At 39.0% G+C, this 1,752-nt stretch overlaps 1 protein-coding gene across 1 annotated transcript; it reads left to right on the forward strand.

The window, feature by feature from the left end:
- The first annotated feature begins 273 nt into the window (after positions 1–273).
- LOC101692013 (transcription initiation factor IIA subunit 2-like) lies at positions 274–906 on the forward strand. The gene has a single exon (XM_045071351.1). The coding sequence runs from the start codon at positions 367–369 to the stop codon at positions 694–696; it is 330 nt and encodes a 109-aa protein (XP_044927286.1). The 5' UTR covers positions 274–366; the 3' UTR covers positions 697–906.
- Positions 907–1,752: the final 846 nt, after the last annotated feature.

Below are 1,752 nucleotides of genomic sequence, written 5' to 3' on the forward strand. Positions count from 1 at the left end.
ACATAAGAGCTGGACACTGCTCTGGGTTATTCTGACCACGTGAGTGGCGGAGATCTTGAGAAGAGGAAGAGAGAAACACATGGATAGGTTCTGAGGAATCTATTTCCTCAAATAGCATGAATGCGTAATGGGACATCATTTCCCAGAGTGTTTGCTTCTCTTTGTGTTCTAATTTGTGGTCTAGGAGGAACTCAAGAGTTGCTTGGTATTTGTAACAGTGGCACATGGCAGCTAATAAATATTTTGATTATAAAAAATCCATATTACGGTTGCTCCGCTTCAGTCCGCTCCGCGGCAGGAAGCGCCTGCCCCACAGGACATCAATGCAAGCCTGAATAAGAAAAACCAACTTCTTTCTCCTAAGCCATGGCATATCAATTATACAGAAATACAACTTTGGGAAACAGTCTCCAGGAGAGCCTTGATGAGCTCATACAGTCTCAACAGATCACCCCCCAACTTGCCCTTCAGGTTCTACGTCAGTTTGATAAAGCTATAAATTCAGCATTGGCGCAGAGGGTCAGGAACAGAGTCAATTTCAGGGGCTCTCTAAATACATACAGATTCTGCGATAACGTGTGGACTTTTGTATTGAATGATGTTGAATTCAGAGAGGTGACAGAACTTATTAAAGTGGATAAAGTGAAAATTGTAGCCTGTGATGGTAAAAATACTGGCTCCAATACTACAGAATAAATAGAAAAAAAAAAGGCTTTTTTATGCCATCTTCTGTTGTTATTCATCACTTTTTGAAGAGAAGCATAGAAGAGACTTTTTTAATTTATTCTAGCATTGCGGAAATGACTACACTGTGCTATATATACTCCCAGAATTCCAATAGGAAGAAGCTTATAACTATAGCCTCTTACATTACTTTTTCAGCATGAAGAAACAGAAGTTTTTTTTTTTTAAGATTTTATTTATTTATTCGATAGAGAGAGAGATCACAAGTAGGCAGAGAGAGAGAGGAGGAAGCAGGCTCCCTGCTGAGCAGAGAGCCCGATGTGGGACTCTATCCCAGGACCCTGAGATCATGACCTGAGCCGAAGGCAGCCGCTTAACCCACTGAGCCACCCAGGCTCCCCAGAAGTTTTTTTTTTTTTTTTTTTTTTTTTAAAGATTTTATTTATTTATTTGACAGAGAGAAATCACAAGTAGATGGAGAGGCAGGCAGAGAGAGAGAGAGAGGGAAGCAGGCTCCCCACTGAGCAGAGAGCCCGATGCGGGACTCGATCCCAGGACCCTGAGATCATGACCTGAGCCGAAGGCAGCGGCTTAACCCACTGAGCCACCTAGGCGCCCCCCAGAAGTTTTTTTTTTTAACAACAAACATTGTTGCCTTCCTAAGAACATTCTTGAATAAATTCATTTTAAAACTCAAAAAAAAAAATCCATACTACTCTTACATTTGTTTATATGTAAACATGTGGTCTGATTATAGCATGAATATAATACTGATTCTTTGTGGACTTAGATATTGCTTTAAGAAATGATGAAAACCACAGTATAACTGGTGATGATTTATATAATGAAAAGATTTTGGATTATTTTTTGTTACAATTTGTTACATATGCTACTTTTTAAAAAATTTAGTTTTATTTCCACCCCCTTCACCTCCCCTCTGCTAACCATCTGTTTGTTCTCTACAGTTAAGAGTTTGTTTCTCCGTTTGACTTTCTTTTTATTTTCTTTGTTCCTTTTGTTTCTTAAATTCCACACATGAGTGAAATCATATGGTATTTGTCTTTCTCT

This window comes from Mustela putorius, unplaced genomic scaffold, assembly GCF_011764305.1.
Source record: "Mustela putorius furo isolate JIRA1106 unplaced genomic scaffold, ASM1176430v1.1 tig00003987_pilon_pilon_pilon, whole genome shotgun sequence".
Taxonomy (NCBI): domain Eukaryota; kingdom Metazoa; phylum Chordata; class Mammalia; order Carnivora; family Mustelidae; genus Mustela; species Mustela putorius.